Below are 25,827 nucleotides of genomic sequence, written 5' to 3' on the forward strand. Positions count from 1 at the left end.
ATTCATTCTTAGGACAAATGCAACTTGACCCATAGCTAGGTGGAACTTTGAGATATGTGTTCAGTGCCCCAATGCCCATTAACTTTATCTTCTCTGACTACAATAATTCAACAATCCCACCAGGGTTTCTGGAATGTATCAGAAGATGAACAAAATATATTCTGGCCCTATTAGGCTTAATGCTTTGCAAAGACATATCTAATCACAGAATGGTCAAGTAGCAATCACTGGGGTTTTTATTGCTAGCACTGTGACTGAGAACAAGAGGAATACAGCCACAATAATATACAGCTGTCAATTAGCAAGATCGCATAAAGACATCTTTGGCTATGCAGGCTCTTGGCTTTTTGGAACCAAGTGAGTTGCATGGCTAGCATGACAAAGAAAATGACAATGTTCAGAATGAGGAAGAGGCGGGTGTAAGATGCTGACATCGAAGGAGCACTGCTTCGAGCAGTTGCCAGCATCTGTGCAAGACCAGATCGGCCTTTGAATAACACACTGTCCTTGTGTTTCCCATATGGAATATCTGCAAAATCAAGAAGATCTTTCATTTCCTCATCTTCATCCACAGGCAATTCTTTCTGAGCCAAAGTCTGCGCCTTCTGTCGAACTTTTCTTTCATTCACTTCAATCTGTGCAAAAATGTCGGGACCAGCATCAACGTACTTATAGCCTTTAGCCATCTTTCTGTTCTTCTTTGCTTTGCCTTGCTGCTGCTGCTGTTGTGAGATTGCAAATATCCTGTCAATGGCCTCCTCCGTCTGCCTTTTATCTGAAAACCGCAGCAGGCGCTCAGCTGTCTTTCTGAAGCTGTCTGTGTTCCGCACACGGGAAAGTATCTGTTTCTCTAGCTGCTGGAAGACAGGCTTGAAATGCTGAATGTTCTTTTCTACTATCCCCATGTAGTCTCTGACTTCTGATACCGGGGGGATGGCAATAGCTGAGGCCTGGTCAAACAGAACTTTATGGCGGTCTGCAATAACTTGTGCAAAGACAGAGCGGCTTTTATCCTCACCAGTCCATAAATAGACGGCATAGGCATGCTCATCGGTTGTTATGAAGACATCTAATTGCTGAGAATCCCCATGGACGCTGAAGCTTTGGACCTCAATGGAAGGCCCAATAAAGAGGTACACAGCTCTCGTGACTGGGGCTCGCAGGTGAGTCGTGACATTCACATAGTTTGTCCCATTGTAAGGGTAGCCTCTGGGATACATTCTTGAGGCAATGACAGCTTTTTCACTGTAGCCAGTGTCATCCATCCAGTACATCTTGTACATTCCATCTCGTTGCCTAATGAAGGCCCCGTGGACATCGTCAATAACTGTTTCCTCAAAAGGCACGTCCACATTGTGGAAGAAGCTGGCTGCTGTCTCCAAGGGGCTACCATCGTCAATAAGTATTTGGTCCACTAGCAAGAGGAGCTGGGGGTGTATAAGTAACAGGTTTCTTTGGAGGCTTTTCAGTTTTAGTTTGGGGTTGTACGCACCCACTCCTTCACCCCTGATGAAGATGATCCCACTTCTTTCCATAGCAGCAACCACTCTCCCTTGGCAATCTGCAGCCAAGTCATGTTTATATTTCAACCACTTTGATGAGCAGTCTTCAGTAACTTGCCCTTCCCAGGGGTAAAAACAGCTCTTTGACACAGCTGGAGAAAACATCAGTGCATTATTTAAAAATGTGTATTTTGGTCCATACAGAGCTTCTGTTATGAAAGGTACACCATTGGGGGCAAAAGTGAAGGAGTTCTGATCTGGGTGTTCGTGGCCAGCATTGAAGTTCCTCCAGCCTTTTATCCAGTCTTTGTATTTATTTTGGTGAACAATATCGTATATTGCACGTCCTCCCAGTTTTCCTGATTTGAAGGAGAGGAAAGGTCTGTTGACTTCGGCCGGCAGTGCACTTCCATATGTTACAACTCCCCAGTCCTCAAAATAATGCAGTTTTGGAATGCCATAGTCTGGAGGAGGGACTAAACCCAGGCTTGCGTCATACCTTTCCAAAAATAAAAATAAAAGAATGACAATAATAGGCATTAATTATTCATCTCTTTTGATTTTCTCAGTTAAATATTAATAGGTAACAATATTCCGTTCTCTAACCATCCTTACTGAAGAATACTGTCCTGATTAAATGCAGATTTTGCTTATCTATAAGCCGGAATTATAGCATCTTACACTACAGGAACTCGCATGATCTAGAATATCTGCAAACAACTAGGGAAGGCAATATTTCAGATGAGGAAGATTCAGGGAAGAGTAGTCATGAAAAGCTCCAGTCCTTGACACTGGGGATGGGACCAAATAAGAATTTGTGAACTTCCCATTAGAAAAGAAGCATTTCTCCATTTCAAGGCAGGTTCAGACCGCTTTAAATATGTATCTTGCTCAAAATGGTATTTGTCCCCCCCAACCTAGCCCACCAAGCCAGGACTCCCACTTTCCAAAGTTAATAAAACATACAAACAAACAAACCTACTTCTAAGAATGAGGAGGTATCCCACAGTAAGGAAGACCCACTAGACAAAGGAGAAGCCTTGCTGGATCTATCCTTGGATAGAAATGATGTTCCTAAGTATATTCATGAACATCATTTTCTGCTGGGGATCACGGGGTTTGTAGTCTTCTCTGTTTCCTGAGCTGAAATGGGAGGCATATAATACCTACAAACCTCTGTGATCTGACAGTAAAAGATAATTTTGTACATACTCAGGAGCCTAATTTCCAGCCAATGGCAGACCCCACAAGGCTTCTTCTGTGCCATAAGTTGATTATTATTCTTTTGCGGGGCAGGGGGCAGGTTGGGGCTGAGGTTTGCACAAAATTACTGCCAATTTTTTCTTCAGTTTTCATTAGATGCTGCTTTCAGAATTTCAAAATTCACAAGGCTGTTAATTTCATGCCAGTCAGTTTTTGTCGAAGGTAGCACATGGACAGAGTACAATATTCCTACATACATTGGCAGAGGACCCTCAAAAGTCTCTCTGCATTAGGATTTGTTTGTCTCGTACCAGATAAATTCAGTGTGAAGCGTGCACCAACGCTGCCCTTTGGATGGTGTCCCTGGGCCTTCAAGCACTCGGTTCCTCCTTATCTGATCAGCCAACCAATTTCCACTACCATTGCGCATAACGAACTTGTCCAGGAACACCAACTGGCTCTCTGGTCCATAAAACCAATTGTAGTTGGAATCTGCAATAGCAACTGTCCTTTGGAATCCTATGAGGAAAAGTAAAATCAGACATGTATCCATGTAAGCACATTACTCAACACTTGCATATTTGAGTACAGAGATGGGAGTGTCCTGCTGAAGTCAGAGGGAGTCCTTGGGAATTAAAGATTTCCAGGATTCTAACTATGCTCTTGAATAATGTTTTATCTGGCATGCAATCAATTTAAGAAAAGAGTTTCAACAGACACCCCCTTTTTTGTTAATCTCAAACCCAACAACAGTATAAAGTTGTGAAGTGGTATTGCCTCAGTTATATGTACACGTATGGGAATACTTGTGTTGTAGCAGGCATTCTAATAAGGATGGTTTGCCTGGTTTTGTGGTCCAACTTCATAGTCTAGTTGCAGCAGGAAGATCCATATCACAATATTAACTCCCTTTTCAGCAGGAATGCCTTGCCTGGTGGGGTAGAGGTGCAGCACTAGCCTCCCAGCAGCAGCAGCACTGCTAGTTACCTGGGGGCGGAGAGGCAAGTTGGGAAAATGGGCAAGCTGAATGGGCAAATGGGCAAGAAAAGCAGAAAGTGCTTTCTGCATTAAAAAATGCAGTTTTGGATCCAACCCAAATATTCTGGATCACTTTGATCCAGAGAATCCTCTATGTGTGCAGGAACAGATTTTTAGGTGTGATTCCACTGTGTGTATCACTTGACAGCTGGTTGGTGCTGCTCAGCTCCAGCAGCACTTATCTCCTGTCAGGAAGGGCTACAGTTTGATACTGGCATGCAGCCTGCCACTGTACACAAGAATCTCACAACTTGGGGCTTCATCTAAAGACCCATTGGCCATTTATTTTGAAGCTGATTCAAGCTGCTTACCTGGCAGAACTGTCCTGTACATAAAAGCAAAATGTTCTTTAAGCCAGGGGTGTTTAAAGTGGTTAATGTCAAAGTGCCTTTGAACAAGGAACATGTATTGGAAAAGGGATCTGGTGGTGTAGCTGCCATATGCTACTCCTTCATAGAGAGATCCATCTGTCACTTCCTGAAGCAGAACTATAGACTTTTCCATGATTGCAAGGACTTGCTTAGTCCACAGGTATGCTTCCTGAAGATAACCTGGAAGGTAATATTGAGAATATTATACTCAATAGAGATACGATCTATAAAATGTCATTTTTAAACACAGATATATAAAAAATTACACATACTAGTTTATGACCAGGATGGAAAGTATTCTATGAAAATATCCAAACTGAAAGTGGCAAAGAATTCAGCTTCCCCTGAATATCAGCTTTCATTAAAAATGAATTATTCCAAAACCTCAATTGAAGGCCAGGGGCATGATCCATCTTCCTACTTATGTGACTTGGCTGCTTCTTCTCCAAGCAGCAGTTACTTACATGCAGCCTTGATGAGGTGTATTAAGCTGGATCCATATATAGGAGACAAGCCTTTGATAACATGTAATGCCCAAGTTTTCTGCCAAGGGATCATGCCTGGCCAATGACCAGTGGTTGTCAGTGACTGACTAAACGAAAGGTCATGGGTTTGTGGTGGATAGCTCAAGGAAGATGCAACTCAGTGTGGATCAGTGGAGAAAAAGGCAAAATCCATGCTAGGGTTGATTAAGGGAGGGAAGGGAAATGTGATGCACCACTTAAATCAATATTTAATGTGGCTGGATTTCATGGAATCTTACTATGTACAATTCTGGTCTATCCAACTCAAAAACAACCAGGAAACCAGCAGAAAAAGATGACCAAATTGATCAAGGGGTTGAAACCCTTCCCCACAAAGAAAGGCTAAAGCAGTTGGGACTTTTTAGTTTAGAAAAATAGGCAAATGATAAAGGAGGTTTATACAGTTTTGCAGGGTGTGGAATAAATGGACAGAGATAATTTTTTTCTCCCTCTATTATATCACATGTAATATCCTTCCCGTTCAAGCTGTTTTACAAAACATACAGGATAAATAAATTACTTGCAAATGCATTCTGAAGAAGAAAGAGTAAGAAACAGCGAGCTTCTTCAGTAACACTTCTCAAGGCGATGTCCTGAAAATAAACTAAAGCTGCAATCCTAATCACGGCTACCTGGCAGTAAACCTAAATGACTTCAGTAACTGAGAAGTGAGTTATTACTGCACTGTAAATCAATGTAAGTGGAAGGCAGCTGTGGTCTGCCTACTTGAGGCAGGTCCCAACATTCCCTTTCCAGTTGGTTGCACTAGCTGTTGATTATCAAGCAACTGTATCAACTTCTGAAACTTTTGTTCACAACTAGAAAATGCTACTGATTCAATCATACTTTTTTTAAAAAAATGACTCTCTCATTGTTCAGCACATACCTTGATTCATCAGAACCAGGCTTCCTGCCAGCAAGGCCACGCAGTTGGTTGGCTGGTGGTTGTGCAGGTACTGGAATCCCCATCCCCGCCTGTATGAGGCTTCATACATGTATCCTGAGGCATTGGCAATCACCTCAAGAAATCTTTCCTGCTGGGACTTGCTAAGATAGTTGTACAAGAAATCATAAGCAGTGGCAAATCCAACCAAAGAGTGAGCGAGAGGGACCTCATCCCACGGTGCATCCTTCACCAGCCTGTGGAAGACAAGAGAAGGGTCAACTCTATTCATTTCAGTCATACGGTATTACTATATGGCTGGATCCCTGTGCTGACAGGGGGTTGAATTGCTCTGCCACCTACTTAAGATGCTAGAAATTATGCAAAATCCATATGTGTGTTTGTGGGATGGAGGTGACTGAACCCTAGAGAAATTGCTGCCCATAAATGGCTGAACATTTACGAGTTTCCTTTATACGTTAGGTGGACACTTTAAAATCTACAACATTTATAGAAGTAAAAAGCAATAAAAACATTACACAGCGTTCATATGAGCTGTGTAACATACTGTTGCTTCATAAAATGCAAACATTTTATACCTACACAAACCTTTTTGACACTCTGGCTTTTGAAAAATACCACAGCAAACCACTGATTATGCCAGACCATTGGTGATTTAAAAGGACCTATTTACACATTCACACTGTGGAGTCATTTATTTGCCTTCAAAAATGTACTATGGGATCACTGGAATCAAACTGAAAGGAACAGCCTTACCGAAACATTACATCTACTGAGAAAGTTTTTGGGTGGTTCCCCTCCCCCTTCCTCCCACAAAGGCTTCTCTAATTGCAGAAACTCAAATGAACTTCAAACATTTAATCTTGGATTAAACTCTGAACATATTAAATATCACTGGATCTTCATGTCAGTATCTGTCTGTCTGCCACACTATTTAATTTACACTGCCATTCCCTTGCAGTTTACTTCACAAAAGGCAATGGCTCAAAAAGCAGCCCATGTTAGCAACCTCTAGCTAAACGTGAAACTGTTCCACATTTTTAATGAACGGCTGCCCAGAGCTATCCCATGTTTATCAAGAGGCAAATATTTAAAACCTCACCAATTTATCCCCAATAAACTCTGCATTTAGTGTGGCATTAATTGCTTGTTTTCTGTACTTTGATTTTGCCAAAACTGCGGCCCTACAGAGGCAGAAAGTAAAGATGAAGACTTGATAGACACATGCAAGCCACAACTGGGAGAAATTTCACTCTGTTCAACAAAACTGGGACTCAGTTTTGGTTTGTGTTAAGCTGCTTTTGCAATGTGGAAAAGCAGCTTTGGTACCACTATCCTTAGCAATATACAAAGTAGACATTTCCTTTAAGAATGAAAAAAATTGCCTGGAAAATTTTATTTCTAATACTTAACTAGTGCTGGCCTATTATGGCTTAAAAACGTGAATGAATGACCACTTAACCATTTCCCACTGCTGTCCCTACAACAAAATCAGAGAGGTGTGGTCTGATAAATAATAGTGTGATAGAACTAGCATTCTTTAGAGTTTCTGGTAGAGTGCAGAGGGAACATTTTCAGTATGAAAGTGCTTTGAATAAAATAGGAACATTGGCAGCTGACTTATACTGAGTTGGACCACTGGTCCATCAAGTTCAGTATTGTCTACACTGACTGGCAGCAGCTCTCCAGGGTTCCCAACAGGTGTCTCCCCCAGCCCTACCTGGAGATTCTGGGGACCGTTTCTGATGCTCTCCCACTGTGATATGGCCCTTCCCAATGTGAGAATGCCTCTGCTCTGAGAAGCCCCTGGTTTATCCCCATTCTATGTACTGGAATACCCTGCCAGAAGAGATTCAGCAGACACCTTCTGTGCCAACTTATAAACGCCTGCTGAAAACTTTTCTATTCTGCCAGGCCTATGCTGGCAATTAAGGAGTACATGCCCACAATGGTGTGCTGATGTTTGCTTTAAATTTTTTTAATTTTAACTTGTTTTTAATTATTTATGATATTACTGTATGGTTTTATGGCTTTATATTGTTGCAAACTGCTGTAATATATTTCTATGATGCAGCAATATATCAATATTTAAACAAACTAACATTCCAGTTCCTGCATCCTCACCTGAGCGTACTTAATAACACATTAGGACAGAGAGGTAAGGAGAAGAATGGGAAGAAGTAGGGAGAGGCAACAAATCGTATATTAAAATTCAACATGTCCTGTAGCAGCTGAGAGTCAGTTAGTGATGCACAGCCTTTGATCCTTGATAGACAAGTGACCTACAGCCATCTAGCAACTGCTGGATCAAAACAGAGATGGATTCCCGACTTCTGCCTTTGTTTCCCTTTCCATCAACACCCTCCTTTCACATACAAGGCCTCAGCTGTCATTTCAGATTTGGTTGCTGCAATTCTCCTCTCTCAGTTTTGAACCTTTCCCTCTCTCAGCCTATACCGTAGTCTGTCTTTTGTTTTCATATCAAATTCCCAAAACAGCAACCTAAAGTAATGCTATTACTTATCCTAAGAGCTTTGATTCTGAAGCCAGATCAGCATCCTTTCCCACCAGAAACATGTAAATTCCATCTGAAAACATTAAGCTTCCCCTACCCCCATTTTTGGGGAGGGGGGTACTCCAAGACACTAAACTCATTTCAATAGACAAGCCTACACAAATTCCAGGGAGTTTTTACATTGTGTCTTCAAAGCCACTGAGCTTAGGAACACTGGTCAGCCTGCTGATCAACTTTGCTCTGTCCACATTGTACGCAAAGTGTTTTTATCTCCTCTACATTCATTGCAACTAAAGCACTTCCTCTAGTGACATGTAAACTTCCCAGAAACTGTGACATGCTTTGACTTCTACCCTTGGGGTGGGGGTACACACACACTACTAAATCTACATGGAATTCAATAAATTAATGGGGCTTTATTGAATCATTATGGCTCCATCAAGCTTTTTTTAAAAGAACACTGTCAGTAGGCTTTTTTTTAAGAAAAAAAAGGGGAGAAAAAACCACTATCCAAAGACTTTGTGGGATATTTAATACAGAATTTGAGCTTTCCAGCTGTACACATCATGGTTTTTATTGTGGAATTTATACCACAGGAATTTTTGGAAAGGGGAAACACTAAAGCACACAACCCACTTCTGAATTTTGTTGAAATTGTGTACAATTCATAGTACTGTAGAGCTGGAAGGGACGGCAAGGGCCATTTAGTTCAACTCTTTGCAATGCGGGAATCTCAGCTAAAGCATCCATGACAGATGACCACCTAATCTCTGCTTTTAAACCTCCAAGGAAGGAGAGTCTACCACCTTCCAAGGTAGTCCATTGCACTACTGAACAGCTCTTACTGTTAGAAAGTTCTTCATAATGTTTACTCAGAATCACCTTTCTTTTAAGTTGAATCCCTTGGTTCGGGACCTATCCTCTGCAGCAGGCACCCCCAAACTCAGCCCTCCAGATGTTTTGGACTACAATTCCCATCCTCACTGACCACTGGTTCTATTAGCTAGGGATCATGGGAGATGTAGGCCAAAACATCTGGAGGGCCACAGGCTGGGGATACCTGCTCTGGAGCAGGAGAAAAACAAGCTTGCTTAAATATCTAGGGGTACAAATCATGCATATTTTGAACAAGTTGTATCAGTCTAATTCTAGTATGGTTTGGAAAGGTATAAATATGAATAGAATATGTTGGAATAAATTGAGACACTTCATTATGGACTGACTGGCTGCTTCTAAAATGATGATTGTACTGCAGTTACTTCTTTTGTTCCAGATTGTGATGGGACGATGAGCTGCTTGTGCGTAAAATGCAAGTCCCTCAGAGTTTGATCAGGCTTTCAAACCTCTGCCTGTGACGGAGCCCCTCCAGCATGGCTGCGTCAATCACTAGTAGAATCCGAAAGTGGCTGCTTTCGGAAACGTTTCCAACATAAAAGCTCCTTAACGGAAACACGTCGTCTGGCCTCTCGGCGTGACAGTTTCCGTCGAGGTGTGGGTGTCCCTATAGGAGGTCCTGAGACCTCCCCACTGGTTTCGCTTGAAGCGTCTCTGAGCCATCCCTCCGACTCACTTTCCCTTGGAGTTCTTGCTCGCCCTCTACTGGTTCCCTCTTCCGCTGCTACTGCTCTCTCACCCTCAGTGAGCCTTTGCGCCTCCGGCGCTTTAGATGTCAGTTCCCTGACATCCACCTCCCCTCCAGGGCCCCCTTCACCCCCTCCCGTCTCCTCTCCTACTGGCGGTGAGGAGGTAAAACCCTTGAAAGAACCTCCCTCATCTTCCGACGTCGCGAACACTTCCTTCCACTTGTTGCTGTTCCTACTCTCTAGGTACTCTTCGTCATCAGAGTCCACTCCCTCTTCCAACTCCGACTCCGCGAACCCTTCCATTTCCTCTTCCTCATCGGTGGTGCCGAAATACTCCCTCCTAAACCTTGCTATCGGCTGAGGTTTCCTCGGGAACCTTTGATGGAACGTTTCTGTTAAAACCTCGTCATTGACTTCCTGCGCACTTACCCAGGTGTTTTCTGACTCCGGTTCCCCTTCCCACGCCACTAAATACTCCACCTGATTTCCCTTCCACCTGGAATCGAGGATTTCCGCTACATGGTTGCGGCGTTCCCTCTCTTCCAAGGCTGGTCCCCTGACGTGCTCCCCTTCACCTCCTCCCCTGTATGGTGACAGTAACGACCTGTGGAACACTGGGTGCAATTTCATGTGATTGGGTAATCGGAGTTTGAAAGCTACCGGGTTGACCTGCTGAATCACCTCAAAGGGTCCCAATCTTCTGGGCCTCAGTTTCTTACAACCCCCTTTGAACGGCAACCCTTGGGTTGACAACCACACTTGATCCCCCACCCTTATGGTTTCACCTTCCCTTCTGTTCTTGTCTGCCTGCTTCTTATATTGTGCCTTAGCCCTTTCTAAGTTGAGCTGGAGCTGCTGATAGATGGGTTCCATCTCTTCTACAAAATGTTCAGCCGCTGGGACGCTCCATCTCTCCCCTCCTTCCCCTGGAAATGCCCTGGGGTGACACCCGTAATTAGCCAAAAAGGGACTCATCCCTGTGGACACATTCTCCGCATTATTGTAGGCAAATTCTGCCAACGCCAACTTTTCGACCCAATCGTTCTCTCTGTCATTGACATAACACCTAAGATATTGTTGAAGAATGCCATTTGCCCTTTCCGCCTGCCCGTTGGTTTCAGGGTGCCGGGCAGTTGAAAAATTGACTTCCACGTGTAACAAGCTCATGAGCTTCCTCCAGAACCTGGAAGTAAATTGTTTGCCTCGATCTGAGATCACCCTCGAGGGAGCCCCGTGCAACCTAAAGATATGTTCCACAAACAACTTCGCCGTTTCTTCCGCTGTGACTGCATGTGAGCATGCTACAAAGTGGCACATCTTAGTTAACAGGTCTACTACTACCATGATGGCTGTTTTCCCCTTGGACCTTGGCAGATCCGTCATAAAATCTATTGATATCGCTTCCCAAGGCCGTTCTGGTGTGGGTAAAGGTTCTAATAACCCTGCCGGCGCCCTTCTTTCCCCTTTGGCTCGCTGACATTGGTCACACCCTCTTACATACTCCCTTACATCTTCCCTCACCTTAGGCCACCAAAATTCCCTGGTAACCAACCACATGGTCTTGTGTTGCCCAAAATGTCCCGCCGTGGGGCTATCATGCAACTGCTTGAGTACTCTCCCCCTCAATTCACCTTCGGGTATATACAGTGCCCCTTTGTAATACAATGCCCCATTTCTTTCCTCAAAACCTCCGGGGCTCTCGCCCTCCCCCCTGAGACCTCTGAGCTTATCCTGGGCATATTCATCATTTTCCGTTTCCTCCACCAGTTCTCGTTGCCCCACCATCGCCGCCCCACACACCCAGCGGTCCTCCGGGATGACATGTCTCTCTTCGATCACCCCCTCCCCTTCCCAATATTCTGGTTTGCGTGAGAGCGCGTCCGCCCTGACGTTTTCTGGGCCTGGCACATAACAAATCTCAAAGTTAAATTTGGAGAATTCCTGTGCCCATCTCACTTGTCGTTGGTTGAGCACTCGAGCTGTTCTCCAATACTCTAAATTTTTGTGGTCGGTGCACACTTGCACCTTGTGTTGTGCCCCAATTAATAAATGTCTCCACCTCCGGAATGCTTCGTGAATGGCAAGTAGTTCCCTGTCATACACCGTGTAATTCCTCTCGGACTTATTCAGCTTCCGCGAGAAGAAGGCACACGGTCTCCACTCCGACACACTCCTCCCCGGTTGAAGAAGGACCGCCCCTACCGCCCGGTCGGATGCATCTGTTTCCACTCTCATGGGTTTTCGTAAATCCACATGCAGAAGTTGTTCTTCCGAGGCGAAAGCCCTTTTCAGTTCTTCAAAGGCTCGATCCGCCTCTGCCGTCCAAACAAATTTCTTCTTGCTGCTGAGACAGTCGGTGATGGGCGCCGTCAAGTGGGCAAAGTTCTTGATGAACTTCCGATAAAAGTTCCCAAATCCCAAGAATCTTTGCACGTCCTTCTTGGTCTTCGGTGTCTTCCATTCCAGTACCGCTTGGACCTTGCCTGGATCCATGGCCAATCCCTTGTCTGACAAGCGGTACCCCAGGAATTCCACCTCCTTGGTATGAAACTGGCACTTCTCCAGTTTCACCCACAGCTGGTTGGCTTGCAGCCTGCCCAACACTTCTCGAACGTCCCTCACATGCTGTTCCTCATTTTCCGAATACACCAACACGTCGTCTAAAAAGGCCACACAATTCTTGTAGAGCAAAGGTCCCAGAACGTGGTTTATAAAAGCTTGAAAACACGCGGAGCCCCCTTGTAGACCGAAGGGCATAACGAGGTATTCAAAGGCTCCCAACGGGGTAAACATGGTGGTCTTCCATTCATCTCCCTTCCTTATGCGTATCAGATTGTACGCCCCCCGCAGGTCCAGTTTTGTAAAAATCTTTCCCTTCCTTACTCTGGTCAAAATGTCATCAATTCGGGGCATAGGGAAAGCCAGGGGCTCCGACACTGCATTGAGGGCCCTGAAGTCACACACCAGTCTCGGTTTGTCTGTGTTCTTTTTGTCCACAAAGAACACTGGGCTGCCCCCCACCGCTCGGGACTCTCTGATGAAACCTCGCTTCAAGTTTTTGTCAATGAACTCCCTCAGCTCCTGCATCTCCCTGTCTGACATGGCGTACAGCTTGCCTACTGGGAGTTGGGCCCCTGGGAGTAGGTTGATTTGACAGTCAAAGGGTCTATGCGGTGGCAGTTTGTCTGCTTCCCTTTCGCTGAATACGTTGCTCAGATCTGCGTATTGCGGGGGCACCTTCCCTTTGTCCATCACTTCCATCCCCGCTAGGGTGACTCTGTCTCCTCCCGAAACCTTCCCCTCCTTGCAGTGTTCTAGGCAATGCGCTGACCCAAAGGAGACCACCCTCTGATGCCAGCCCACTAGCGGATCGTGTAGCGCCAGCCAGCTCATCCCCAAAATGATGGGCGCTCCTCCCAGGATGGCCACATTAAACGCTATCTGTTCGGTGTGCCTTGCCACTCTCATTATCATCGGGACAGTCTGTTGGCTAACTTCTCCCCCCAACAGCTCTCTGCCGTCAATCGTAGTCACCTGCAAGGGGTTACTTAAAGGGATAGTCTGTATCTGGTGCTCAGCTGCAAACTCCTTACTCATGAAATTACAGGAGCTGCCTGAATCCAAAAGCGCCTTGACCTTTAGTGGGTGTCCGTTTGGCAGTTCTAGTAACACCTCTATCACTAAAGCGGGTCTGGGGGGTTCTGGCATGGGCACTTTCATTGCTCTTTGGCCTGGCTGCTGTGCCCCAACGGTGGCAGCCAGGCGTTGGCTTTTACTTGCTCCTTGCCTTCCTCTTCCTTTCCCCCAACAGCTCCTGCCATCCCTTGCCATTCCTTTCTTTGTGGGCAAACTCTGGCAAAGTGCCCTGGCTGTTGGCAGAGATAACATCTCTTGGCGCTCTTTCCCTCCTTTTTCCGCCCTTCACTGGGATTTGAAACTGCGCGCGCCCGCGCTGTTCCAACTTCCATCGGCTCTGCCGGCGGGAAAGGTGGCTCTGGAATGTCTGGAATGCGGAACTCCCTCCAACGGTCTCCTTTCCCTTCCCGCTTTTCCATAGCCCTCGCCTCCTGGCGCGCTCCTATGGCCAGCGCAGATTTGGTTAACTGGTCCATAGACTCCGCCCTGGGGCCCCGGGAAAGCTCATCTTTGACGGTTGAAGAAAGCCCCTCTTCGAAAAGCATTTGGATGGGCTCCGCCGATAGGTCCCACCCCAATTTGTGAATCAACATGGTAAATTCAGTCCAGTACTCACGGACAGATCTGCTTCCTTGCTGGCAAGCCATTAACTGCCTTCGCACCACCCCCTGCTCAATATCGCTGGAAAACATCAGGTCCATGGCACGAAAAAACTTCCTCGTGTCCTTTAAGATCTCATTATTCGCTGCCATCAGGGGTCTAACCCAATCTTTCGCCCCGGATTCGAGATGGCCAATCACATACGCCACTCGCGATTCCTCATCGGGGAAGTCATCAAACTGCAAGTTTAGAGCGTATTGCATCTCTGTTCTAAAGGCATGATAGTTCCTGGGATCCCCCCCGAATTTCTGCACCAATCCTGGCACCTTTCTGGCGAGCGGGGTGGTTTTCTCCTTTCCCTTTTCTGCATCCTGAGCCCTCCTCTCCTCAAGCCTCGCCGTTTGCAGCGCCAACTGGATCTCCAACGCCCTGTACCTTTCTTCCAGGCTTGGACCTCCTCCAGCTGCTCCTGCTTCCCCGGTTCCGGCTGGATTGCTCATGATGCTTCTCCCTGCACAAGCTGGCTTTCGGAGACTTTCGGATTGCTGTGATGGGACGATGAGCTGCTTGTGCGTAAAATGCAAGTCCCTCAGAGTTTGATCAGGCTTTCAAACCTCTGCCTGTGACGGAGCCCCTCCAGCATGGCTGCGTCAATCACTAGTAGAATCCGAAAGTGGCTGCTTTCGGAAACGTTTCCAACATAAAAGCTCCTTAACGGAAACACGTCGTCTGGCCTCTCGGCGTGACAGTTTCCGTCGAGGTGTGGGTGTCCCTATAGGAGGTCCTGAGACCTCCCCACTGGTTTCGCTTGAAGCGTCTCTGAGCCATCCCTCCGACTCACTTTCCCTTGGAGTTCTTGCTCGCCCTCTACTGGTTCCCTCTTCCGCTGCTACTGCTCTCTCACCCTCAGTGAGCCTTTGCGCCTCCGGCGCTTTAGATGTCAGTTCCCTGACACAGATGCTGCCATTTTGCATACCAATAGCTCATCTGAAGAAATGGGGGGGGGGGGACTTAGCAAGTTTATATTTCAATCAGACCGATCACATTAAAAAAAATATTTATTATACCTCCACCCAGCTGGCAGCTGGGGCTTTCTGAATTTAAGGCGCTGTTATGAAGCAAACCAGTTTAGCCATGTGGTGGAATTGATGTCGTCCAATAAGTTGATTTATTGGAAAAAAATCATTTTTCTGATTTACTGTAATGACTTCATTATTAAGTGAAATAATGTAAAAAAAGGGAAAATAACGTTTAGTGTTTTACTCCCCCGTGACCCATTTCTTATTAGTTATGCCATATTTCAAGATTCATGTGTACAATATCATAACAATAATATATTTTTTAAAGAAAACAAGCTTGCTCCATCTTCCTTGTGTTTTTCTGTATAGAACAGCTCAAAGATAGAAATAGATAGCAAACTTATCATAAGCAAACTTTATCTGCACATGTTTCCACTTTAGATAAATGAATCACCAGCTTGAGTCCAAAGAGAAACTATCAAATGCAGGAAGACTGACTTCAGTTTGAATTTTGTTTGTTGGAAATTAATAGTTTTCTTTGCAGAACCTCTTCTGGTTTATATAACGCCGGAAGATCTTCTGTCAGAATATCTAAACACCAAGCTTATAGCATCCCATATGGAGATGCTACCTATGTGGTTGGTGAATTATTTTGGCAACATGGGACTTCAGAAATCTGTCCGCCATTAGCTCAGTTTCTAGTGGCAGTCTCCGATGGACTGGGTCCAAGACTGACTAGCCAATCTTTGCCTGAAACATATCAAAGTAACACTAGCTGCCAGCAGCCTGAAGTCAGGCATATTTTAGGCTAGGCCAGATGTTTGTAAAGATTTATCTGTTGAACAAAAGCCACAATGCATTCATTCAAAGGTATGTTTTGTATGCCAAATTTATCTTACTTCCCTGAAGGTCATGAAACATCTGCTATATGAAACCATTTCTAGCCCATTGCAGTAAAAAACAAGTCTTGTGGCATGTTAAAAGATTAGCACATGTGTGATGTGGAAATTCTTTTGGATTGTCTGGACCAATCCAAGTGATGCATTCTGACTGGCTTTTTAAAAAATCATTTCCTACTAATAGGGTGTGCCCAGAAGTACATTTTAGCAGCGACCCTGCTGTGTTTTCATCAAATATATGCAATTCTTCCCCAAATCCATTTAAGAAACCTGTTCTTCCAATTTGCAGCTGAGGAGGCTGCACAACTGAATCTGAAATTCCTGCAGAGACATCAAGGTTCAATAGTGAAATGAAATAAAAAAGTGACCTTAAAAATTTGCCTGGACAGACCCTGAAACTGGAAATCATTCTAACACCTTTCACAAAGGTACTGGCTGGGTATGGCCAGCTTTTCAAAGAATAGAACTAAAAGGAAAAACCAATGGACATACAAACAAATTATTGACTAGTTCATTTCTATGTTTCCCAATGTGTTTAAAACACAGAGATTCTTCATTAGAGGAAATTACTCAATTTTGTGGTGTGGAAGGAAATCAGTGATTTTACAGAAAAAAGAACTTATGCAAGTTTCACAACTGTAAAAACAGAAGCAGAAGAGCAAAAAACTCTTCTTCAGGAATAACATGGGGGGGAGAAAAAGACTGTATTGGATTTAAATAATTCTTGTTTTGAAAAGTAGTAACATACACTGGTGATATAAAAGTAGATAACTATGCAAGTATCAGAATCCTTGCTTGAACTCAATATACCAACTTACAGGCTCGCCTTGAAAGACAAAGAGTGGAATCTCTTAAATTTATTGTTGCATCATGAATCAGTATAATGCTAAACTTTCCTTTAATCTTTTGAAGGAAGGAGATTAGAAATTTTCTAGAGCACTTAATGGGGGGATTAGCTAAAAATAATTTCAAGCTCTGAAAACAAAATCTAAACAATTGCTACCAATGTTAACTTTAATTAAAGCTGGGTTAAATCCAATTAAGTCATACTCAAAATAGACCTACTGAAATTGACATGACTAACTTACATCCATTATTACTAATGGAACTATTTGAGTGTAACTTATGTTGGATAGTAAAACCCACTGAGAAGAGGCACTATGTACTTTCAAAACCACACTAGAAGCCTACACAGCTGACAAATGTTATTCATTCACTATCTGGTAACATAATACAGATCTACAACCTATTTATCCTGGTGCAATTTCACTGACTTCAATAAAGAGCAAGAGAAAATGGAGAGGGGGTTGATTGCAGCTATCAAACTTAAAAACATTAAATCAGAGATGATGGCATGTGGCTAAAATTGTTAAGGAATCAGCACTCTTCCAATCCTAGTTGGAAGTAGGTGGTTCATAACTTCAGTCAAGTGTTGCTTTATATATCACACACTTCACAGTAACCAAGGGATGAGGAGTTTTACCTGCTAACCACAGGTGGCCCAAAATCGAGGCAGCTGTGAGTGCAGATGTTCTTGGCTGATCTTTGCAATAAAGTTGTTGGTTTTTTAAGCACTCGTTTTGGCCTGGTTTCTTAAGAACTTCAGAAAGTACATTCCAAAGTTCTGGCCATGGGTCCATCTATCTCAGTAGTAGCTACACTGAGTAGCAGCAGCTCTCCATGGTTTTGAACTGGGGGCATTCTCCCCCCTCCACCTGGACACGCCAGGGATCGAACCAGAGGCTTTCTACATGGAAAGCAGAAGGTCTACTGCCAACAGCCTCTCTCTTCTGAAATACCTTGGCAATTACCAAATAAGGCCATACTGGTATTTTCTTCCACAGTAAATATGTGATGTATGAAGAGCAGATGCATCTTCATAAACATTCAGAGATACACACCAAGGAACTCTGACTGGCTACAGCTTCTAGGCACACACCCAATGCATGCTTAGGGATGCATTTCTCACTTTCTGCATTTTTAACAGAAAACAATGATGCAGTTCTGAATAACAATAACAGCCTAAGTACAGTGTGAAATGGCTCTTTCACATCAACCCATCTGCACTGTGGAGTAGGGAACTTGAATTCCGCCAATGGGGCACCAAAACAAATACAGTGGTACCACGGGTTAAGTAGTTAATTCGTTCCGGAAGTCTGTTCTTAACCTGAAACTGTTCTTAACCTGAAGCACCACTTTAGCTGATGGGGCCTCCAGCTGCCGCCGTGCTGCCGGAGCACGATTTCTGTTCTCATCCTGAAGCAAAGTTCTTAACCCGACGTACTATTTCTGGGTTAGAGGAGTCTGTAACCTGAAATGTATGTAACCTGAAGCATATGTAACCCAAGTTACCACTGTAGTGCATGCAGACCATAGCTTATACAGTAAAAGAGTGGTTTACTAGCTGCAATACAATGAAAGTTTAAGAGAGCTCCACTGAATTTCTTTAAGTGAAAGTTCAAATATGGCCTTGCATCAGACTCAAATTATGTCACTGAGTTCTTGAACAGGCTTTAAAATGTATGGAAAATAACACTACACAACAGGCAACATCTGCCAATATTTTCCTTCTAGGGAGTCACCTGACAGCAAACTATTCATAAAATGTTTATCTTTCAGTGCTTTGAAGCATGCAATATAATAACATTTCCATGATATTTTGTAGAAACGTCATATAGCAAATGCCAGGATGATATATAAATCATTTAGGGATAGGAGCTCTGTTTACAACCAGTTAAAATGTACAACCTGTTAAAGTTATTACATTATACTTCATAAAAGAGAGGTATAGATTAATTTTTAGAATCACTGCTCCCGTCTTTTTAAAACAAATCTCTTAATTTTATCATTTTTAGAATATAGTTTACCTTATCTTCTCTTTTACCTAGTCCACTACTAGATTTATTTATATTTATTTTTAATGGATTATTTATAAATATTTCAAATACTATAGTGGTTATACAACAATTTAAATTATAAAAATACAGCAGATAGAAACAGTTTTCAAAACAGTTCTAAAAGGAAAAGAGGTGCTGAAGGAGATTGCAACTTCTGATAATACTAAAAAAATCATCATTTTCCTGTTGTGAGAGACATTCTTCCATTTTCTGCTTAGCCTTCGTAAACAAAAGCTGAATGTAGTTTGATTTTTTTTCAACTTGTAAATTTACTGCAGTAATAAAAACAGAAAAGAATCTGACTTTAACTTTATGATATACCTTTTCTATAAGAAAACTGAAATATATTTTCCAATATAGAGTTGGAATGGACAAAATGGATTTCCTCTCCTTCCTGTAGCCCTCCACACACACACACACACACACACACACACACACACACACACACACCGGTTTGAGTAGACCCTTTTGAGGGTGTAGGAGCTGCAGAGGAGAGGACAGAACAAGGCGGCTGAAAATGCACAGTATTGGATAGTGCCCAGTACAAATTAAAATTACCATATTGGCCTGAATATAAGCCACACCCGTATATAAGCCGCTCCCTTAAAATTCTGCAGGCACTCACACCCGTTCCATTTTACTGTATGTCTGTTTCAGCAGCGATATCGTAAAAGCCAATTTTTGTAAGGTCGCGAATTTAAGCCGCACTTTAACTTTTCACGGTCAGAATTTTGGAAAAAAGTGAGGCTTATATTCAGGCCAATACTGTAACATTGAGCTGCACCATAACAAATTCTCTTAACTTTTATATATGTTACGTGCTTCTCCCGGCATAAATACATTTCTATGCCACAACACACGTCATATTCGATTCAGTGACGTCACACAGAACTGAAAATATTATTATGTTGCAGATTTTGCTTTAGAGAATACTTGAACATGATGGGGTGTTCCTTTATACTTGAGATAACATCTTTAGTGCCAGACCATCTCAGTGGAAATCAAGAGAGCCCAAATACACAGATGAACCACTCAAACTGCCAATAAAATTTTATGAAAAACCCAGATGTTGTGGCATCTGAATATAGACTGCATTTTTAATCAAGACTTATATTGGCTTATATCTTGATCAGGTTCCTAAATTAAATGGGCTTAGATTTTCAAAGGTTTCATGCCAGGCAGAAAAAAACCTTGGCAAGAGGTTTTCTCCTAAGACAAGAGGGCCCCATTGATGGGAAATTACATATGCTGCCCCAAGGCTGAAAAAACACTATTAAGAATGGGTAAATAGTAAAATAATACCAATGTGCCTCCCAGTAAAATGAGCCATATCTTCTTCCTAAGGTTGAAAGGCCAAGAGCAAATGGTTTTGAAAAACAACTGGCTGGAGAAGGGGGGGAGTGTAAACAGGGGAAGAGACTTTTTCTTCACTTTTTATTTTGAGGCTGTAAACTGTTCCTTCCTTTTACTTTGAGGAGATTTATCCTTCTAAAAAGCTATATATGATAATGTATGAAATATATTAGCTTAAATATATTGGCTTAAATGTAATTATGCAAAGGATTTAAGAAATGCTAGATTCATAGTCATATTGCAATAGGAGACCAGAGGGGCAAATGAGCCTAGCCCCCCCTTGCCAGACAGGAGACGCCATCGAACACTTCTGATATATAGTTGTCAGGCATTTGTTTAAAAGACCCTCAAATGAAGGAGATCTTTCAATGTTGATGTGAACTCAAGATCCTTGACATCTGTTGAACATAAAAATGTAAGATTAAACATTTGTTTTAGAAGGCAATAGGGCAAGAGGTGAGCTGGTAATTAAGATTCCATGTAAGATATATTATTACTTATATGTCAAATATATAGCTCTTTGTCTCCCTTATAAGGATAGGAGGAAATGGGTGTATCTTTTTGTGATTAGTTATAGCAATCAGCCAATAGGAAATCCAACCAGGCTGATTGAACAGAGGCAGCCCAAGGAGGAGCAAAGGGGGCTGGATTAAGGGAATATAAGTGCTGGCCATAATGGCAGGAGGCAGGCCAGAGCTTGGTAACCATATACCACTGAGCCTCTCATTTATTTGTCTGACAAATAAATTATTATTTTAATTTCTCTGTTGCTGCGTTGAATATTTCATTCCAGCTAAGCGTTAACCACAAGCAGGGTGCTACATTTTATGGTGCCTGCGACTCGGATAAGTGGTCTGCTGGAACGCAGCCCCTTCGCCCTATTGGACAGGGTACAAGAGAGAGGATCTCTAAACTGCTTCCCAGCGCGCACTGGTAAATTTTTCCAGGGGGAACGCAGAAGTCTCGTCTGTCTGATACCCTGCCCACTGACGGCGACGGACCGGGGGGGACCAGAGAAATAAACAGGCAACCAGCTAAGGGTAAGTGCACTAAGGGGTTTTGGCCCTCCAATTAATTGGGAGGAAGAGAAGTCCTGATCAAACTTCTGCGTCTCAGTAAAGGGGAACTGAGTACGCTAGGTGGCTGGGTACATCAGATGGTGATCTGGTGTAGGGCAAAGGGAAGATTGGGAGGTAGAGTGTGGTTGAAGTATCTAGTGCATTGCATGTGTGAGAAAGTACAATGTGTAGCTGACCTAAGTGTGGAGTGAGTACTACTTCGTTTCCCAGTAAGGCGTGTGTGTGAGTGACTGAGTGGATACTTCACAGGGCCATACAATGGGAGTTGGGGGTTCAAAGGGGGAAATACACCTCTTGAATGTATGTTAAATAATTTTAAGAAAGCCTTCTCAGGGGCATATGGAGTCAAAATGACGCCAGAGCGCTTGAGAACGTTATGTGAATTAGGGTAGCCAAAACAAAGTACTGGATGGCCATCCCAGGGAACCTTTGATATAAATTTAGTAAGCAAACTTTGGTCTAACATCACCAAAGAAACTGGAGGGTGCCCAGAACAATTTTCATATATAGATTCCTGGCTGAGCACATTAAATAAAAAAAAAAAAAAAATCCTCCATGGATAAGGGAATGCAAAGTCCAACGATGCAAATTATTGGCTGTAAAAGCCGAAGCTAGGAAAGGAATCTTGCCAAATAAACTCAAACCCATTTTTGAGGGACCAGAGGAAGAGGTGCTTCCACCTCCCCCCTATGCTCCACATCGAAGGGAGCCTAATCCAAACACTCCACCAGTTGTAACCCCAAGGCAAGAAACTGGAATGAATAATGGGAGTGGAGTCACAGAGCTTGATTCCTTGATAGATTATGATAAATATCTTCAGGAGGCATTGGAGTCCTATAATGAAGCCCAAGCAGAAGTGGTTATTCCACCTGTGAGTCCCAGTAGAACTCCATCTACAGTCTCTTTTAGTGGAACAACTGATTGCCTACCCCAAACCCCTGTACATCCAAGTCCTAGAGAATTATTACAGAAGTTACAGGGAGACCTTAATCGGTCAGCAAGCAATACAGCCAGGCGTATAAAGCTGCTAAAAGAACGCCTTGGGACAAATACCATCCCCTATGATTTGAGGCCCCTAGAGCAAAGTGAAGAAAAAGGTCACGTAGTAGCCCCTCTTAGAAGAGTATTTGATGCACTTGAGGAGCCTGTGCTGGTTAATGGGCAACCTGGACCACGGCCACCTCGAACTTCGACCCTGCAATGTATTCCATTCACAACTACAGATCTGATGAATTGGAAAACACCCCATCTTTCGCAGAAAAACCTCAGGCTATGATGGACTTGGTGACCTCAATAGTAATAGTCCTATTTGGACAGATTGTCGCCAGCTCCTGAATACTCTTTTCACCACTGAGGAAAGGAGAGACATAATTGAAAAGGCACAGATATATTTGCGTGAGCAGGCCAGAGTGGGAAATATTTATAATATTGACCATCATCTCCAGGACAACTTTCCCTTGGAAGATCCTAATTGGGATCCAAACAATGCAATTCACCTGGCCAGGCTTACTACCTACCGCCAGACGCTTGTGCAAGGCATCTGCAGGGCATGCCAGAAGCCCACTAATATGTCTAAAGCAGGGGTGTCAAACTCAAATTCATCGGGGGGCCGCATCAACAGTTTGGTCACCCTCAAAGGGTCGGTTGTATCTGTAGGACTATGTGTCCACTCTTTATTTGTATGGTGCATGTATGGGGACATATTTATACTACTGCTGGCATTATATCACTCCGTTTCTCCTCTCTTCTACAATGGGAATAACCATGGCCTACCTCCTAGGATTGTTGTGAGATCACATTAAGTGTGTGCAGTCGGGTACTGCTGCTGCAAGGCTGAAAACAAGAAACCAGCTCCCTAAAATACAAGCTGGCAATAGCCCATTATGTGGGTCAGAGGCGGCTCTGGTGCAAGTTCAGCTTTTCTGCGGAGCTCAGAGAGGCATTTGCCACCCTAACCCACCACGCTCCGTTGGCCCCAGTGTCTGTTGCGTGTGCCCCCGGGGGGGGGGATGATTGCCACGAGGCTTCCGGCAGGTGCTTCACCCAGGAGGGAGAGGGCCCAGCCTGCCTCCATCTCTTACGGCCCTGCACCCCAGGGACCAGGCCGGGCTGTGCCAAGCCTGCAAAGGAAAAGCACAGGCTGCTTTAATATCCCCACGTGCTTGCTGACCCATAACACTGTTTCGTGTTCGGTGCGCACCCACAAAAAGACTTAAGTTGTCACCTTTTGAGCTCCTGTATGGGAGGCCGCCCTCCTTTGTTCAGGATACTCCAACTGACCTCAAACAAATAGGAGACCATGTGACACAGGGACAAGTGCAATCTCTCCCGTGTTTTTGTCTCTCTCCCGTGTTTGTTTGTTTTTTTTTATCTTAACAGGTGGGCCCTCAAGCACACGCCGTGCAGCATTGCCAAGCCGATTCATCAGCTCCAGGCTGGCATAGCATATGGGTGAAAGAGTGGAAACGTGATCCACTTGCACCTAAGTGGCGTGGACCTTACACCGTCCTGCTCTCTATTCTAACAGCGGTGAAGGTAGCTGAGGTGACCCCCTGGATTCATCACTCTCGTTTAAAGAAGTCTGAAGGCAGTTGGACATGCAAAGGTGACCCCTCTAATCCTTTAAAACTGACTCTCTCCAAAAACCCCTGTATCTAGCCCTACCGGGAGCGGGTTAGGTCACGGGCAACATTTGACGACCGGCCTGCTGCAGCCACAACCTGGAAGCTGGCTGACCTGCGCACGCCTGAAGCTTGAGGAGCGTCTAAACCAGCAATTGTGAACGGGAAGATTCTCTTATACAATTGATTGACTGCCCCCTTGTGGAACAATTATAAGTGATATTACTCATTGGGGATCCTCGGGATATATGTTTCGGTCTTGGTGGTTCCCCATTTCTGTCACTGGGGGAATTATATTGGGGCTAATAATTATTTGCTATCACAATAAGGTAATCTTTTGTGGAAGGAATGCATATGCTAGACATCAACATGATTTTATTATTAATCCTGATCCCTTGGGAAGGGGAAGGGTCCATGAATCTGACCAAATTTGCTAAATATGGATTCCGCCATGACCACAATATGTGGGTAGGCTTAGCTGAGATGATAGCCAATGTTGCAAATAGGACTAATTGCCTTGTTTGCTCTCTTGGGCCAGATGATTCAGAGGGAGGTATGCCCTTATTACCAATACCATTAAGTGCCATTGGTATGGTAAGCGAAATGCCACACCAAACAGAAGTACAGAATTTCCCCGGTTGGAACTCAACTAAACCAATACGAGTTATACCTGTGCAAGGGGAAATCTGTGTGCATAAATCATCAGATGCAGCTGACCCTACCATGATAGGCTCTTCTCATTGCCACTATACTTGGGATTATATTAAGAATAGTCAAACCTGGGCAAACGGTACTACGTATCGAACTCGGAATACCTTGCCCTGTGCACCTCCTTTTATTTATGCATGGAAAGTGGTGTGGAACATAACTGTGACAGAAAAAGGCAATCTAACATACTGCACTGTGAACTCTCTACCTCTTTTGATATTTTCGCCTTCTGTACTCCAAGTACCAAAAACCTCAGACCCGATGGTTGTGGTGGATATGTGGAGAATGGGCATACAAGAAACTCCCTTCCAAATGGAGTGGGACTTGTTTCCTGGGATGGGTATTACCACCAATGTGGATTATGCCCACTAGTTCAGCTAAGCGAACACGAAGGAATGCTGATATTTCTCGTATAGCAGGAGGAAGTACCCAAAGTTGGAGCGGTACTGATGATTGGCCGCCAGAGCGCATTATAGCCTATTATGATCCTGCCTCCTGGAATCCTGGTGAGCTCATACAAGGGGCACGGGATCCTATTTATAAACTAAACAGAATAATTCGATTGCAAGCAGTAGTGGAACTTGTAACCAATGCAACGGCCCAGAGTTTGAGACTTATTGCACAACAGTTGGATGAAAGTAGAGCCGCCATTTTGCAGCTGAAAATGGGAATGGATTATGTACTTGCCAGGCAGGGAGGCCTATGTGGAGTCTTGAACTTGACAGGGAATGCCTGTTGCTTTAACATTTCTGATAATGGTGAGGCAATCCGTGTGTTGGCTACAAAGATGGAGAATATAGCACATGTCCAAGTATAAACATGGGAAGGATGGGATATGGGATGGCTCACCAATTGGTTACCTAATGTTGCGGGACTCAAAGGGATATTATTGTCTTGCTTGTTTTTCTTGACGGTAGTAATAATGGTTTTATGTATGGTGCCATGTATCATCTCATGTTTTAGAAGTACAATTAGCAAGATGATTTCGAATGAAACTCTACCTCATATCATGGCCCTATACAGAGCTTTACCTCAGGAATATGATGAAGATCAAGCTATCAAGGACGCTTGGTAAGCAAGGTCCTTGAGCTTGAAAGGGGGGAATGTGGCATCTGAATATAGACTGCATTTTTAATCAAGACTTATATTGGCTTATATCTTGATCAGGTTCCTAAATTAAATGGGCTTAGATTTTCAAAGGTTTCATGCCAGGCAGAAAAAAACCTTGGCAAGAGGTTTTCTCCTAAGACAAGAGGGCCCCATTGATGGGAAATTACATATGCTGCCCCAAGGCTGAAAAAACACTATTAAGAATGGGTAAATAGTAAAATAATACCAATGTGCCTCCCAGTAAAATGAGCCATATCTTCTTCCT

General features: G+C 43.8%; 1 protein-coding gene across 3 annotated transcripts in view; it reads right to left on the reverse strand.

The window, feature by feature from the left end:
- Nucleotides 1-213: 213 nt before the first annotated feature.
- The window catches only part of NT5DC1 (5'-nucleotidase domain containing 1), a 159,447-nt gene continuing 133,833 nt past the window's right edge, over nucleotides 214-25,827 (reverse strand). For all 3 annotated transcript variants that reach the window (XM_081905692.1, XM_081905690.1, XM_081905691.1), the window contains 4 exons: nucleotides 5,525-5,778; nucleotides 4,055-4,294; nucleotides 3,017-3,224; nucleotides 214-2,001 (listed from right to left, as the gene is read on the reverse strand). In XM_081905692.1, coding sequence (XP_081761818.1) covers nucleotides 243-2,001; nucleotides 3,017-3,224; nucleotides 4,055-4,294; nucleotides 5,525-5,778 — 2,461 coding nt within the window. In that variant the 3' untranslated portion in view covers nucleotides 214-242. The remainder of the gene's footprint in view (nucleotides 2,002-3,016; nucleotides 3,225-4,054; nucleotides 4,295-5,524; nucleotides 5,779-25,827) is intronic.

Source organism: Podarcis melisellensis (genome assembly GCF_964234715.1).
Source record: "Podarcis melisellensis genome assembly, chromosome: 3".
NCBI lineage: Eukaryota > Metazoa > Chordata > Lepidosauria > Squamata > Lacertidae > Podarcis > Podarcis melisellensis.